At 40.7% G+C, this 14,729-nt stretch overlaps 1 protein-coding gene and 1 long non-coding RNA gene across 8 annotated transcripts in view; one reads left to right on the plus strand and one right to left on the minus strand.

The window, feature by feature from the left end:
- Positions 1-5,785, plus strand: part of LOC116093948 — a 19,257-nt gene extending 13,472 nt beyond the window's left edge. For both annotated transcript variants that reach the window (XR_004119900.1, XR_004119901.1), the window contains 2 exons: positions 4,742-4,939; positions 5,434-5,785. This is a non-coding gene — a long non-coding RNA (uncharacterized LOC116093948). The remainder of the gene's footprint in view (positions 1-4,741; positions 4,940-5,433) is intronic.
- Positions 5,786-7,737: 1,952 nt separating this feature from the next.
- Dnajb4 (DnaJ heat shock protein family (Hsp40) member B4) overlaps positions 7,738-14,729 on the minus strand; it is a 26,477-nt gene continuing 19,485 nt past the window's right edge. For 5 of the 6 annotated variants that reach the window (XM_031375868.1, XM_031375866.1, XM_031375867.1 and 2 more), the window contains 2 exons: positions 9,533-10,101; positions 7,740-8,272 (listed from right to left, as the gene is read on the minus strand). In XM_031375868.1, coding sequence (XP_031231728.1) covers positions 8,039-8,272; positions 9,533-10,101 — 803 coding nt within the window. In that variant the 3' untranslated portion in view covers positions 7,740-8,038. Of the gene's footprint in view, positions 8,273-9,532; positions 10,102-14,729 lie in introns of all 6 variants that reach the window. The other variant, XM_031375869.1, reaches the window with a different exon arrangement.

A 14,729-nucleotide genomic window follows, 5' to 3' on the forward strand; every position in this document is an offset into this window, starting at 1 on the left:
ACTTATGTTCACTGTGTCTAATGCAGCACACTTACTTATGATGTTCACTGTGTCTAATGCAGCACACTTATGTTCACTGTGTCTAATGCAGCGCACTTACTTACGATGTTCACTGTGTCTAATGCAGCGCACTTACTTACGATGTTCACTGTGTCTAATGCAGCGCACTTATGTTCACTGTGTCTAATGCAGCACACTTATGTTCACTGTGTCTAATGCAGCACACTTACGATGTTCACTGTGTCTAATGCAGCACACTTATGTTCACTGTGTCTAATGCAGCACACTTATGTTCACTGTGTCTAATGCAGCACGCTTATGTTCACTGTGTCTAATGCAGCACACTTATGTTCACTGTGTCTAATGCAGCGCACTTATGTTCACTGTGTCTAATGCAGCACACTTACTTATGTTCACTGTGTCTAATGCAGCACACTTACTTACGATGTTCACTGTGTCTAATGCAGCACACTTATGTTCACTGTGTCTAATGCAGCACACTTACGATGTTCACTGTGTCTAATGCAGCACACTTATGTTCACTGTGTCTAATGCAGCACACTTACTTATGATGTTCACTGTGTCTAATGCAGCGCACTTACTTACGATGTTCACTGTGTCTAATGACTTAGCAACTATCCCTAATGCTGACTATGTGCAACCAATTCATGAAAGAAAAACAGGGGTTTTTCTATCACTTTGGGGGACAGGTAATACACACACACACACACACACACACACACACACACACATACACACAAATTATTTTCTAATAAGTTGTTAATATTTCATTTTTGTTCTTTTGTTTTTATTGTTTGCTTACTTGTTGAACACGGGGACCCACTACGTAGCCCAGACTGGCCTTAAACTAAAATCCTCCTGCCTCAGCCTTGTGCCGAGATAGCAGGCATACACACACCATCATGGCCAGCTCCACATTTTTAAATTTTTCTGAGAAATGTCCTGAGACATTTTCTCCCGTTGCCTTAGAGACAGAAGCATTTCGCCCGTCTCTTTAGATCCCGGAAGTACACTGTACTGAAATGGCGTTGATAGGGAGGACACTTGCCTAATGGTGTCTGAATCCCAACATGTAAATACTAAACCGAACACTAGGATTTGGATGAACGCTGTGTTGCTGTGGGCCGGCAAGCCAGCTCAGTGGGGAGCAGTACTTGTAGCAAAGCTGGATGACCTGGGTTTGATCTCCAGGATGTGCAGACCTCTGCACATCACCACGGCACGTGTGTCCACACATGCACAGGTAAATACATGTACCAGTGATAAAGGAAACCTGAGGAGTCACAGCTTTTCTCCACATTGCATTGGTGTGCACTTAGGATGACCATAAAATTAAGATCATTTGCCTGACTCTGTTTCCCAAGCACTGAAATTAAAGGCACAGTACTGCATGTTGCATTATATATATATCGGTTTTTCGAGACAGGGTTTCTCTGTGTAGCCCTGGCTACCCTGGAACTCACTCTGTAGACCAGGCTGGCCTCGAACTCAGAAATCTGCCTGCCTCTGCCTCCCAAGTGCTGGACGTCGTTGTATTTTTATGTTGTGTGACAAAACTTTTCCTGGGGGTATGCAACATACATCAACTCACCTGATAGATCCCACCACACACCAAAGCCCAACATGGTGGACCAGTGAGCTTGATTGGAGCTCCTTGCAGGTATATGGGTGAGGGGTTACTTGTAGAAGCAGTAATAACTCACACACAGCTCCATCAACAAAGCCCAGCCCAGCATAGGTGACAGCTTACAGAGCTGGGAACCTGAAGCACATTGCACAGCCTGCAGGCAGCTCAGCAGGCTGGAGAGCATCAGTCCTTCTCAGGCAGCTCAGGTGGTCTAGACCCCTTCTTCCAGGCAGCTGGTCTGGTTCAGGAGTCTTTGCAGCTTGGCTCTGCTCAGTGTGAGAAACACTCAGGGTTTTTATGACATTCTCGGGCAGGGAAGGACCTAGAGAATCTGGTGCGTCTCACGTATCTGCTGGAGCTGCTTTGAGTTATTTACCTCCTGCTTCAGGAGAAATTTCACAAATATCACTCAACTGAAAATAATCTTCGTGGGCTAAAAAAGTCAGATAGTGTGGGCATTGGATGTAGCTCATTCATGAGCCGCTTGCTCAGGATGGGTGAGACCCTGAGTTTAATCCCCAACACAGGAAAAACATTGTATCAGATAATTTCACATTGCCATTTGTATAGAAATTATCTACCTGCAGCTCTACATTAAACTAATATCAAAGTGTCATGAAGGCAACTAGATGAGAGCATGAAACTGAATTCTTACTAACAGTTACAAAAGAGAACTACCAGCCAGGCAGTGGTGGCACATGCCTTTAATCCCAGCACTTAGGAGGCAGAGGCAGGTGGATTTCTGAGTTCGAGGCCAACCTGGTGTACAGAGTGAGTTCCAGGACAGCCAGGGCTACACAGAGAAACCCTGTCTCGAAAAACAAAACAAAACAAAACAAAACAAAACAAAACAAAAAAGAAAAGAAAAAAAAAAGAGAACTACCAAGCCCCTCAGAATGCCATGCTACATAGTGCACGCCTGTATGAATGCAAGTGTCTGCGTGTGTGCCTGTATGTGTGCGTGTGCATGTGTACATTTGCATATGTGGTTTCTGTGGTGGTTTTAAAGAGAATGACCCCTCCACACTCATATGTTTGGATATTTGGCCCCCAGTTGATAGAACTGTTTGGGAAGGATTGGGAGGTGTGGCTTTGTTGGAGGCAGCACACAGCTGGGCTCAGGCTTTGAGATCGCTCAGGCTTTGGGGCCAGCCATTCCCAGGCAGCTCTCTGCCTCACGCCTTGGATCAAGATGTGATCCTCTCGGCTCCTGCTCCAGTGCCTGCCTGCCTGCCCACTCATCATGATGGTCATGCACTCTAATACCGCGATAGCTAAATCTAGATGGATAACCTACTAGGCAGCTAGGCTGTGCAGTCAAACACACTGCTTAGGCTGCACCCTGTATTGGATGTTACTACACTGAAGAGTGTAGGCAGCCATGACACAACAGCAAATGTGTTTCTAAACCTAGGCTTGGCATGGTGGCACACTCCTGTTCTCCCAGCATGGTGGAGGCTGAGGCAGAGACTGGGGGTATCAGAAGTCCTTAGCTAGCCCAGCCTACAGAGTAAGACCCTGTCTCAGAAAAGTAAATTAAAAAAAAAAAAAAATCACTGTCCAGCATTGTAAACCTAGTGGAAACCCAAGGCCAGGGAGGTCATAGGCCTTGGGAGAGAACTTGCTGCTTGTTTAGCTGAGTGGACATATGGACAAACCACCTTGTGGACATATGACCCATATGGTCACAACCCATAGTCCAATGCCTTGCTCAGAGAAGGCCCTCTTTCGCAGTGAATGCAGGTGTGTGGCTGCTCAGGATAAGTGACAGCTGGGAGCTCAGTCCGAAATAGGACAATTGTAACATCCCTTTGAGGCTCAGTGAACTTCACAGCAGGTGAAAGAACTAAAGAATGTAAGAGGCACCACAGGGAGAAGAGCAATCAAACGCCATGTTCCCATCTTTCCGGAACAAGACAACCATTACAGTCAGGAACTCAGGGCAGCTACCGGTGATCACGATGAGCCTGCCAAAGACTGGCCCTGTCCACAGTCAATTGTGGGCAGAGGTGGGGCTCCCAGCTGATGAACCATTGGCTGCTGACAGGTTCTGGGACACTGGGAGTCACTGTCACACACACTGGGGTCTAAAAGACAGCTCTTAAACCCATGGTCACATGAACAGCCCTCGTTAAATCTAGCGGTTCACAAACCAAACATGACATGTGGGAAAGGAGTCTGTAGGCACAGGAGCCTTGACAGTGGTAGGAGAGAAACAGGAGAGGCTAGGGGTGAGACTAATCAGACAGCATTTTATACACAAAATATTGTCAAAGAACAAATTTAATTTTTAGAAAAAGTTTGAAAAGGGTTTCAAAAAAGGTAAAAGGGTATTAGAAACCCAGGCAAAGTAGCTGTCTAGTTTTGTCACCTGAATCAATTTTACAAAGCTTCAGTGTTAAGTATAAATAATTTAAATATAGGGCTGGTGAGATGGCTCAGCAGGTAAGAACACTGACTGCTCTTCTGAAGGTCCTGAGTTCAGATCCCAGCAACCACATGGTTGCTCACAATCACCTGTAATGAGATCTGATGCCCCCTTCTGGTGTGTCTGAAGACAGCTATAGTGAATTACACTGGAGCGAGCGGGCGGGCCGTAGCTAGCGGGGCCGAGGCCAGCAGAGGTCCTGAGTTCAATTCCCAGCAGCCACACACACGATAGCTCAGGGTCATCTGTACAGCTACAGTGTACTCATGTACTCATACACATAAAGTAAAAAAATAAATAAATAAATATAAAGATTATAAGCCTAGAATCTAAATTTTGTGTATTAGTTATTTGTCATTGTTATAAACGGCGTACATTACTCTTTCCTACCTTATTGGTTCTTTTGTATTAAGACATTTGCTTAAACACATGTGTGTTCACCTATACACACATACACGCACAGTCTGTTATATATTACTGAATGAAAATCCTGTTGGCCTTGACTCCACGAGACTGAGGAGATAATTCCTGAAATGTGAGAAGGGTGTCACATGGAGGCCACTGAGTCCAATCACTTGTACTAATTCTATTTCATCCATCATAAATATTCCAGTGACAGTTTCCTAAGAATAAACAAAAGGCTTGTTCAACTCCTTGCCTCCTAGACCACCTAACAACGGCGAGAGAGACGAACTAATGTGGATGTCAAAAGCCAAGTGCTTTCAAGGCAGTGGCTTACTAAGCACCATGTGGAGGAGAGGGCAGGTGTGATGGAACAGTGAAGTGAGTCTTGCTTAGAACCATCCGAAGAAAACTGCCCCGGAACCACTGAGCTTCAAACAGAACACTTGCACTGGCAGGCTGTAAGTTCCTTGGATATGTGGGGTTTTTTGGGTTTTTTGTTGTTGTTGTTGTTGTTGTTTGTGTTTTTAAAGATTTATTTTATTTATTTTATGTGTATGAGTACACTGTAGCTGTACAGATGGCCGTGAGCCATCATGTGTATGGCTGCTGTTGAACTCAGGACCTCTGCCAGCCCCACTCGCTCTGGTGTAATTCACTGCAGCTGTCTTCAGACACACCAGAAGAGGGCGTCCGATCTCATTATGGGTGGTTGTGAGCCACCATGTGGTTGCTGGGATCCGAACTCAGGACCTTCGAAGAGCAGTCAGTGCTCTTACCCGCTGAGCCATCTCGTCAGCCCCCTGTGTTCTTTTTAACATACGCGACATGTACTGTGTCCTTTTGTAGGAAAGACAAAGTGGCTTTCCTGGATTCATTCTGCTGCAAAATTATTTGAGCTATGCAAGGACTAGTAAATTAAACATTTTAAAAAGATTTTTTTTTTTTTAAAAAGGATTTTGTGTTTGCAAGCCTGGGGCCCATAAAGACCAAAGAGGTGTCCTTGGAACTGGAGTTACAGATGGTTGTGAGCCACCAAGCGAGTTCTGGAAACTGAATCCCCGGGTCCACTCACAAGAGAAGCAAGTTCTTGAACCCTCCCGGCCCTCTTTCCAGCCCCTAAAAGGAACATCTTAAAAACCAAAAGTAACCTCTCATAGCTTAAATCTGAAAAATTTTAACACTTTAGTGTCACTATTAAGTCAATATTTAATAAAACAATGAGCACTTATACTCTGAAGCATGTTTCCTCTAAATTTATAGTTCTGTACCTTTATTCTACTACTGTCACCAAACCATACCCTCAGCCCCAAGAGTAGTGCAAATTTATTTTACTGTTAGAATAATTATCTACTAAAAAAAAAAAAAAACTAACTGGAAGATTATTCATGTTTATAAACCCTTTATATTGGCTCAGAAAAAAATGTTTACTCAAGACTGTAACAATAATTGCTGGTTCAAAGCCCACTGGTGTGGTATAAGTGGTACATGCCGTTCATCCCAGCAGTCATGAGGCAAGAAGAAAAACTCCCATAGATTTACCATGACCCTAAGTCACAGGGAACAACATACCGCCAGGGCTACATAGTAAGACCCTACGTCAAAACACGCACGCACACGCGCGCGCACACACACACACACACACACACCGCCCCCTCAAACAACCCAAAAGTTGAATACTGTAGGTTTCGAATATGAACTACAACCATCACTCCAAGACTTTAGCTCTTTATATTTGTGATAATTTCCATGACGTTCAAGGAGGGGGTGTAATTACCTCAACTCTCTGGCATTTTTAACATGTTCTATTTGCAACTAATGGGTGTAGCTTTTCCCAACCATTCCACCCTCAAGTATGTACCTCAGAAAATGCAGTCAGTCTGAACACACAGAGATTTGTTTACAAATGCTCATAGCATCATTATTCATACTGAGTAGATAGAACCCAGATGCCCAAAACAGCAATGAAGAGGTAAGCCGAATGGGACTCAACCCAAGTACACGATCTGCCACACGTCACTGAAGCCATCAAATAAAGGAGCCACATATCGACTGTTTCTATTCTGTGATAGAACCCATCATGTGAAGAATCCACCATGAAAAGCAGAAGCGGGAAAGGGGCTGCCACAGAGGCTGTTCATGGGAATGGGACAGCAGTGGTGACTGCACAAGTCTGTGGATACACTAAATCCCAAACTACACTACAAAGGGAAAGAGAGAGGCTGGCACAGCTCCACGGTTGGGGCGCTTAGTGTGCAGGCAGCTCTGACGTCAGTCAGCAGCACCAAAAACATGAGGTTACTGTGAACTTTATCTCATGCGAATTCTATGCCAATAAAGCCACGAGGTATATGCTCACTACAACATACACTGACTTTTTAAATCACTTCACATTCTATTGAAAAGCTTAGAGGGCTCAGTATACCACATATATTTATGTATAGATATATATCATTCTGAAAACTGTTTTACAAAAAAATTTACATAACATCAATTTGATAGACATAAAACAGAAGACAGAGTAATTTTTTAAAATGTAAATATATTTAAAAAATTAAAACACCTAGGAAATGCAATCTATGTACATGAAAAGGGAAGATATTTATATGATAACAGCTAGTTCAACATTACCCACAAGCAGCGGTGGTGCCTGGTATGTCCAGATTGTGGTTTAACGAACACCACAGTGATAGATCACTGTTCTCTAGGGAAATTATGTAAGGTACACAGCACGAGGAACTTATAGAACACTGTAAATGGACAATTAATGCCAAGTAACAGTATTTTCTCTAAAAACAAATATTAGTAAACAAATATCTTAAACTAATGGACCACAAAATGAGCTTATTAAGTTCACGATATATAGTCAACTAGCATAAAATTACATGTAGCCATTTAAAAACCATCTCTTTCTAAAATATCAGTAACTCTGGCTATTGGGATTTCCACAAGAGATAAAATGTCATTCACTTTCTTTTTATGAAGAGGTCTGCTCTAAGAACATTACCACCATGCTCTTAAGAAATGCTGCAGCACACTTGAGAAGTCACAATGGGAACGCATAAACATCAACACCTTCTGGTACTGCCCAACACAGCGTCTGAGTGGGACCTAGGCTGCACTTCCCTATGACTTTGGCTTTTATTCTCCTCCACATATTACATATATAGTTAAGAATTTTAATTTCTATTAAGGGAGCCTATCACACTGATCATTTAAGATACACACACACACACACACACACACACACACAGAGTACTTGGATGAGCTAGCACTGTACTTTATTAGAAGTAAATCTATAGACCACAGAACCAACTTTTACTTATAAATGAAATACCAAAAATTTCTGATTTGGGAGAAATGAAATACAATACAGTGAATGACTTTTCACCTCTACTGTAAAAATCCACTTTGCCTATTTGAACTGTCTCTACTCATGCAATTTAATGAGCCCTCAGAAGAGTTTACACATCCTTATACAGACTACACATCAGTCAACTGCCGGTACTTTTATATTTTCAGTGTCTTATCAAAATATGGATAGCTAGGTTCTTCTCATCCTATGAGGCAGGGAGATGCTTCCTAAGGACCTCTTTGGATGTTGCAGATATGACGTCTGGGAAGGACACGTCAAATTCTATCAGTAGGTCGCCACGTTGGTCAGGGTTTTTTGGAAATGGCAGCCCATATCCAATAATTCTTCTCCTCATTCCAGGTTTCACAATATCAGTGACTGACATAGGGATGTTTCTTCCATCCATTGTTGGCACATTAATTGAGCAGCCACACAATGCCTAAATTAGACCAAATAAAATGAAGTTATTAATAAACTTCTAAACTAAAGAACATAAGATCATGCTAGGTAGTAAAGGGTAATAATACCATGAAGGTAAAATTTTAACTTTCAAAAGGATTACAATAGTTATTAAACCTTTTTCCAATTCTAAAAAATCTGTTCAAGAGAAGCATAATCAGAGATGTTACCAGAGACAGACAAGAGAGGACAAAGAAAGAAAGAGAGAAGTAAAGGATGCCTTCCACACTGACTTAGGACGTGAACAGTTCAAAGCTATCAGTAATCAGGGTGCAGAAAAAATGGATGGAGAAACAGGAGGACTTTAGAACAGGACCGAACTAAACAGGAACAAGACCTATTTTCCAGAAGACCTTAGGGTGTCGACTGGACACAATACAGTTCCTGTTGAACCACACAGGGACCATGAGCCAAGACTTCACCTTCAGAAATGCAACAAGGAACTCAGAAATACCCATAGAAATTAGCAATTAGAGCAGAGAAGAGAGAGCATGAGCGTGAATGTGGACAGAGGTCCCCGTGACAGAAAGGACACACAGATCATCCTGATGGGCTGGGGTGACAAAGTGCCTACTTCCAAACAAGGACTGTACTGTCTGTAGCAGGCGCTGGACAAAGATCACACAGTATAGCTCTTGACACAAAGAAACTAAACAAAGTACTAACAGCAAATTCAGGGAAAAGAAAATGTACTTGGGGGTAGAAGCCAGATTTCTACCTTTTAAACTAATTTGGAATATATGGTAGGGATACACTGAGCCATTTAAACAGGGACATGACCCCATTTGAGAAGCAGTGCAAATAAGGACTCAAGGACTATGTTAAGGGGTGGTATTAGGCACTATGTATAATTATATACTTGTTATGTTCTACTGTTTGTTATATAAATTGTATTCCAATCACTTGAGAACAAATGTATTAATGGACTACAGTGGTGGGTTACCACTGTAGATCTCACAGACCACAACCTACAACTAGAGTTAACCCAACACTGTCCACTAAGTGCCTAATCAACCTTGCACTTGAAAACTGACACTTAAATGGTTAATATCTGTAACTAAGTTTAGAAACTATGATGCCATCCACAAGAGAGGTATAATAGTACCACTTCCTAGAGAGTTATTATGAGGAATAAGATATGCAGAGCATGGCTGAAGCCAGCTCCCGCCCAGGCAGTTCCCGGAGGTTAATCAGCAGCTTCATCTCTTTGCTCTTAGAATTGTAGTTCTTACCAACTTACCTCTCGCAAGCTAATTTTAGCAGTGTAAACTACATTTGATCCATCTCTTTTGAATTTGGGATGCTCTTTGTCTTTAATAATAAAAACAATGTCTGCTGGGATGCTATTTGGTGTTTCGTCGCCTTCCCTTGGAAAAGTGATTTTGGTGCCTTCTTTCCACCCTTTTTTAATCTCAATGGTGAGAATTTTGTCCTCAGATCTGTAACTCCTTCCATCAGGGTTTAATCTTTTTCGAGAAATCTTCATTCGCTTGGTACAGCCACTATATATTTCTTCAAGTGATACTTTAAGTTCATGAATAACGGGAGGATCTTGTTTGAGACGGGAAGGTCCCACAGAATTCCTGTCTCTTGGATATCCATTCATGCTGAATCCAAAGGCACTAAAGGGATCTCCATCTATTTCCATTTCTTCAGAATCTCGACCTCCACCCATCCGTCTCCCAAAGAAAATTTCAAAGGGGTTGGAACCTCCGAAAAAGGCTGCAAATGTGGCATGAGGATCTCCATGGAAAGTGTACCTGAAGGTACCTCCTTGCCCGTCAGTGCCTCCGGCGCCTCCCTTCAAGCCTGGTGAAGACACAAGCAGGATTAGGAAAAAGGCTGGAATTCTAGACAGCTGACCACTTACAGACTGGACTGCTAATAAACCGACTTATCCTTTGCAGTCTGAACCATCATTAGAATTGAACAGAATAGCTTCTGAAGATCCATCCTATGTTAAAGTTTTAGCTTTTAAGTCATTCCTCCAAATTCTTTGCTTTAATAACTTCTTCTTGAACCTTTGTTTCACAATAAATATGAAAAAGAAAAAGAAATTGAGACTCCCTTACCTCAAAAACTCCTATTCTAGCATACTTAAGTATTACAAATTTAAGTTTTAAAGATGTCGGTTGGTTGAAAAAAATCTAAATCCTAAGTACCATTATAATAAGTATAGTAACAACAATTGTTCATACTGGTAGCTTTACTGCACACCTCTTGCTGTTGTTTTAATGATTCTTATCGTTTTAATTATATGTAGACATGTGTGTGTGCATATGAGTATGTGAACATGTGCAGATGCCTGTGAAGGTCAGAAGCATCAAATCCCCTGGAGTTAGAGTTACCGATGATGAGGAGCCTCCTGGTACGGGTGCTTGAAGACAGCAGTCAGTACCCAGCCATCTCTCCAGCTCCTAGGTCTTTACTAGTTAATAACTGAAATAGAACGCTTTTGACAGGATCAAGGGAAAACTATAATAAAAGGGGCAGTAGGAAAACTGGTTTTGTTTTCAAAAGATTGACTTGTTTATTTATTTACTTATTTATTTATTTAATGTATCAGCACGCTGTCACTGACACACCAGCAGAGGGCGTCAGATCTCATTACAGATGGTTGTAAGCCACCATGTGGTTGCTGGGAATTAAACTCAGGACCACTGGAAGAGCAGCCAGTGCTCTTAACCACTGAGCCAACTCTCCAACCCAAAAAAGTTTTTGTAGACACTAGATTATTATCATCTTAGATAGCAAAACTTTTTTATGTCTACTTTATCACATCCTGACTCAAAGCATTTTAAAAACAGGACTAAGATAAAAAATCATTTTTTTTTTTAACATGTAAAATGGACTAGTTATTTCTGACAACCCACTTTAGACAGCAGTTCTATGAGCTTTTCCCCAGGAATTCAGCAAAGTGAAATGTGGATGACAAAGATTATATATATTTAAAATAGCATTTTCTATCACATACCAAAGATTCAACTAAAGCCCATAAAACAATATACTGATGCTTTGGGAGGCAATCATGGCAACGATTTATCTCACTCTAGTGAAGCTTCTGGAAGAGCCTAGAAGGGTCCCTAACCAATAAAGAAAGGAGGAAAATTAAGATTATAGGACTATGAAAAACTCTACTTTAAACTGAGATTCTTATATCTCTATATTCCTATTGCTCATATATATGAGGTTTAAGATGACATATACTTCAGTCTATTGAATGAAGAAAATCAGCTAACTCTTAAAGTTGTCCTGAACTGAAACTAAGTGTTTTGAGAATCAGCCTAAAGAAGACAAAGAAAAAGCAAAATAACATACATACATGAGATTTAGTCACTGCAATGTCAAGGAGGCTTAATTTTCATCTCTTACTGTATAGTTGGTTTCTATTATTAAAGGTTATATAATGTGTGTACAAATAGATAGATAGATATAGATAGATAGATAGATAGATAGATAGATAGATAGATAGATAGATAGACAGATAGATATAGATAGATGGTGTGTATGTTTGTGTGTGCTATGACATCCAACAGTCTCAACTAACATCTAAATTCTTACCTTTATCCATGAATAAAAATCTAAAGGACCAAGAAAGATCTAATCGGAGTCCTCACCAGAGGACTGTGCATGCACACATGCATGCATGCAAGGCATGTACAGTCACGTGCACACATGGCAGGATTAGTTGGGGAATTCACTGTAGAAACGGAATGACAAGTCTGAGAAGGACAAACAAGGTTGCTATGTGGCTCATTCAGTCTTCCTTTTATAACTCTGTTCGTAGGACTGTAACTCCAAATGTGAAAAGCCAGTGAGAGGTTTGCTTACATGATGGATTAAGTATAGACCTCAAAGTCATCACATGGTAACTGAATGAGTACTTAAATTATTTCAAGAACTGTACTCTTCTTCCCACAGGTTTCATAGAGTATAACAGTTTACCAGTTAATTCACTTGGTAAGTGAGCTTGCCTATTCTTAGCTCTCTAAAAGGCAAAACTCTAAATGCTTTGGACACATAACAGAAAAGAAAGAATAACATTTTCAGTATGACATCATAGGTTTGGCTTTTCTCTAAAACCTCTTCCCTTGCTCCCAAAAATGGTAATTCAGTCAGTATTATAGTCTGTGAGAAAATTTACACGCAGCCTGAAGTGACTTACTCATCAGAGCTGACAAAAATGTGGCCTTGAGTTTCCTAGACATCCAACAGTCAACTGTGGAGTCCAGATAAGGAAGGGAACTACTGTAATAATGAGAAAATCCTACGAAAATGCCGCTGTAATATGACATGAACTGTTTGCTCTCTCCTGGACTGCTTAACACTTGAAGTTTATCAAGCATGCTGTCAGCCAGAGAGCTAACCATAATCCTGTACACTACAACTCCCAACAAAAACTGTCAACATCCAGCTGGATTCTCTCTGCTCTCTCCAACATTTTCTAGACACTGTCTAGTCAGGGAATGGACTCTAGAGTCAGCATCTACCTAGGCTTTTAATCAACTAACCAATTTAATATGCAAAAACGTCTCTTAGTTAATCTGACAAAAAATATGAAAAGAAGAAACACTAGAGAAGAATTGGAATTGCAAATAAAGAAGCCACGGGACCTATTACTAATTCCCACTTTAGGGAAGCCTAGTGCATAACAGAGTTTGATTTGCAGCAAGACTTCAGAGTTATCGAACAAGGATCCTTAAACAGGTTAACTCATGAGTAACTTCTCTATCTTTAGGACCCAGAAAACAAAGAGGTGCAGCTGACTAAACGCATGGAAGAGAACAGTGAACTAGATGAAGGCTAATACACTGAATACTTAAGTGGCAACACATCTCACTACTGTCAGCATCCAGAGGAAATTACTGAGTAAGAAATAATCAACAAAGCAAAGGAGGAAGAAAATAATGGCTAGAAAACCAGAAGCTTCTAAAGGTGTCCTCTGAGAGAAAGTTTTAACTTTTATATTTAAAACTGCATTTCCTTATGGTCAATTGGTCTGTCGGTGGCATGTGTGTGCCACGGTATGCACATGGAGGTCAGAGGACAACCTTCAGGATTAAGGTCCCTCTTTCTACCATGAGGGTCTCAGGGATTGAACTCAGGTCCCCAAGCACCTTTACCCACTGAGCTATCTCTCTGACCCGATAGAGAAAAATAATTTAATTGTTTAATACAAACCTCTGTTCACGTCCTAAAAGTTTAGGGCAAAGAATAATTCAAAACCCAACTATAGATTTCTGTAGTTCCATGATTCTTTTGAAATATTTCAGCTATGGAGTAAACTGACTTATTATTTAATATGTAGATTACATGACAAAATTAATTTGTATACAGTTCAGCTGTAATAAATTTACAGCCACCATAATCCATTTGTGGAATATTTCCACCACTTTCAAGAGGCCTCTACTTTTATTTCCTGATTATTCCTATATTCCTACCTCCAGCCCTAGGCAAGCTAGCTCAGCTAGCTATAAAGTTGTCTTTTCCAGATGGCTCACAAATTGAATTACATAATATATATTGTCTTTTATATCTAGAGTCTTTCATCCAGCATATTTTTCCAGGTTAATCCAGTTGTGACTGGTTTCATTAAATGGGTCCTTTTAATTGCTAAAAAGTACCCCATTGGAGTATATACTCCTTGTTGATCCATTTGCTAAACCATGTGACTTCTGGATTGTTTGGATGCAGGGACCTTAATGGTCCTACTGTGAACAATCAAGTATGTGTCTTTGTATGAGCAAATGTTTTGTCTTATTTTTCTTTTTCATAGATTCCCAGGAACAAAACTACTAGATAATATAGTAACTTTACAAATAGTTATTTTATTCACTTTTTAAAAAACAAAGCATTTTAAATTTCAGATGTTAAAAGAATTTCACAATGTGAATAAACAGTATTAATGGTTCTCTTAATTCCTAAATATGGACAGTCTAGATTGTTGTTACTATGGAGAGGCCTACTGAGTCAGGAATATAAGCACAGACAATGCAAAAGAGAGAAAGGACAAACACTTCCTCATATTCTCTCTCCCACAGAGCACTTCCAGGAGATGGGGGCGGGGTCAGTGCTGAGGCTTGAGAGCAGGGGTCTCTGCATGCTCAGCTTGTGCAGTGACGCTGAGCCATACATACCTCTTAACCCTAAAGAACTTTACAGCCACTATGTGCTAGTCTACCAAAGAATAACAAACAAACAAGCAACAGAAAAGCTCAACAGTCTTCACTCTCTTGTATTTTCAGGTAGCTAATAACTACAGAATATTTCTGAATAATAAATTTCAACACTTTAAGGAACCAATCCTGCTTCATGCTTCTTTTATTGCTTAAAGCACTTAACTGGGCTAAGAACACCAAGAATAAAAAAAGACTCAGGGTATATAAATAATTGTGAGTTAGTTTTTGAAAATGTAAGTCACTGGTGATGATCAGTAA

This window comes from Mastomys coucha, unplaced genomic scaffold (genome assembly GCF_008632895.1).
Source record: "Mastomys coucha isolate ucsf_1 unplaced genomic scaffold, UCSF_Mcou_1 pScaffold16, whole genome shotgun sequence".
Taxonomy (NCBI): domain Eukaryota; kingdom Metazoa; phylum Chordata; class Mammalia; order Rodentia; family Muridae; genus Mastomys; species Mastomys coucha.